Below are 1955 nucleotides of genomic sequence, written 5' to 3' on the forward strand. Positions count from 1 at the left end.
GCATCTGAGGTGCGAGAAGGACCAAAATAGCATAGACACATAAAAGATTAAAAAGTCTACTTCAACAAGGATTTTTATGCTCCCTCTGTTTTTTTTATTTGGTCTCTTGACGCGAAGTGTTACGTTAAATGTAATGAAAAACGTGGGAGCACAGAAATCCTTCTTGAAGCTGCTTTTTTGTCTTTTATAGGACAGACAGACACACAGACACAGACACAGACACACACACACACACACACACACACACACACACACACAGCTGGTACCACTACCTGCCACTATCATATCATGCATATCCAGTACTACTGAACTGACTGTGTCTTTGCAGAGTGCCAGGCCTGCACATAAAATGTAGTACATGTAATGTAGTCTCAGATAGCAACACTTTTCAAGGTTTGCTCATAGTGTCATTATCCTAATGCTGTGTGTACACCAAGCGCTACCTACACGACCCAGGTAGCTGGGGTGGTTGAAGAAATTTCACCATGAATTTGCTTTATTCTCTCTAGACGCATTGACATGTTTGATTCAGCTAATCACATAACGGCTCTGTCTTGACAGCCTGGGACATTCGTCGATATGAACGTTCCAATTGGTTTTCGCCGAACTGCGTCATAGCGATTCGCTTAACGATTAGTTTGAGCTTAATCGTCAAAATTCGCTCTGGTCGCTTAGGTCGCTTCGCTCCTAGCGAAATTCGCTGGTAGCTTTATTAGCCATCCCTCCATAGAGAAATAATGACGTAGTTCATGCTTGGTGTACACGGGGCATGTCTTTTTTTTCTTAATTCTCTCTCTCTCTCTCTCCACCTTCCCTTCTTCCTCTGTTCGTCTGTTTCTTACCCTCTCCCTTTCTTTCTTTTTCTTTCTCTTTTTCCTTTTGCGCTGCGCAGCTCGGAGGTCCCACCGTAACCGCCGCCACCGCCACCACAAGTCGCACCACGACCACGAGCACAGGAAGCACCGGAAGCACGGCGGAGGAGGACACAAGGGCCGAGAGCAGAAACACGCCCACAGCCACAGCCACGCCCACGACCACTCCTAAACCAAATGCCCCCACCCCCCACCTCATCCCACCTCTCCTCTCCTCTCCACCCCCTCTTCCTGTCCCTGTCCTCCCTGTCCCTCACTAATACTCCTAATAGGATGCCCGCACCCCACCCTACCTATTCCCAACTCCCGCCTAAGACCCCAACTCACCCCTTCCCAACTCCCTCCCAGGACCCCACCCCTTCCAGTCCCAACTTCCCCCCAGGACTCTGTTTCTCGAAAGCCTTGTTGCTAACCACTTAGCGACTTAGTAGGTTCCCAATGGGACATTGCATTGCAGCCACATACACTAAGTTGCTAACTTTTGCCGAACATACACTGTGCATGTTTTTGCCCTAATTCTGCCACAATTTGTCAGTCTTACGACTTTTTGGGAATCGGGCCGATGTTTCGCTCAATCAGAGGTCAGGTGAGTCTGATCATATCTGACTGAAATTATCGCACAGTGTATGCCCGGTTTTAGTTAGCGACGATGCTGTCGAGGAATGCACCCCACTCTCCTCTCCTACCGCCCTCTGCCCTCCCACGTCCTGCTCTGATTCCTCCCCATCCCACATGCCCTGAGTAAAGGCTGTGTATTCCACACATACCTACAGGGGGAGTCGACACCCTGGACCTCACAAGGACTATAACGATTTCTGTCTCGAACTTTTTCTCCCTCCTCTGTCTTCTTTGCTAAGTGCTGTATATTCCCCTTGTTTTGTTTTAGGTTAATGGGACTTCGACATTTTGGTCGTTCGTTGGCTGATTTGATGGATAAGTTGTTTGACGCTGATCGCCTGCTTTGATTACTTGCTGTTTGTTTATTTATTTATTTATTTATTTATTCATTTATTTATTTATTTATTTATGTAGTCATTTATTTATATACTGTATGAAGAAATGGTTATCGAGGAGATGGTAGAA

General features: G+C 46.8%; 1 protein-coding gene across 1 annotated transcript in view; it reads left to right on the top strand.

The window, feature by feature from the left end:
- ncanb (neurocan b) overlaps nucleotides 1-1044 on the top strand; it is a 169884-nt gene extending 168840 nt beyond the window's left edge. Inside the window, 1 exon segment of the mRNA XM_063200357.1 lies at nucleotides 893-1044. Within this exon segment, the coding sequence (XP_063056427.1) occupies nucleotides 893-1044 (152 nt within the window).
- The last annotated feature ends 911 nt before the right edge of the window (nucleotides 1045-1955 follow it).

This window comes from Engraulis encrasicolus, chromosome 6 (assembly GCF_034702125.1).
Source record: "Engraulis encrasicolus isolate BLACKSEA-1 chromosome 6, IST_EnEncr_1.0, whole genome shotgun sequence".
Lineage (NCBI taxonomy): Eukaryota > Metazoa > Chordata > Actinopteri > Clupeiformes > Engraulidae > Engraulis > Engraulis encrasicolus.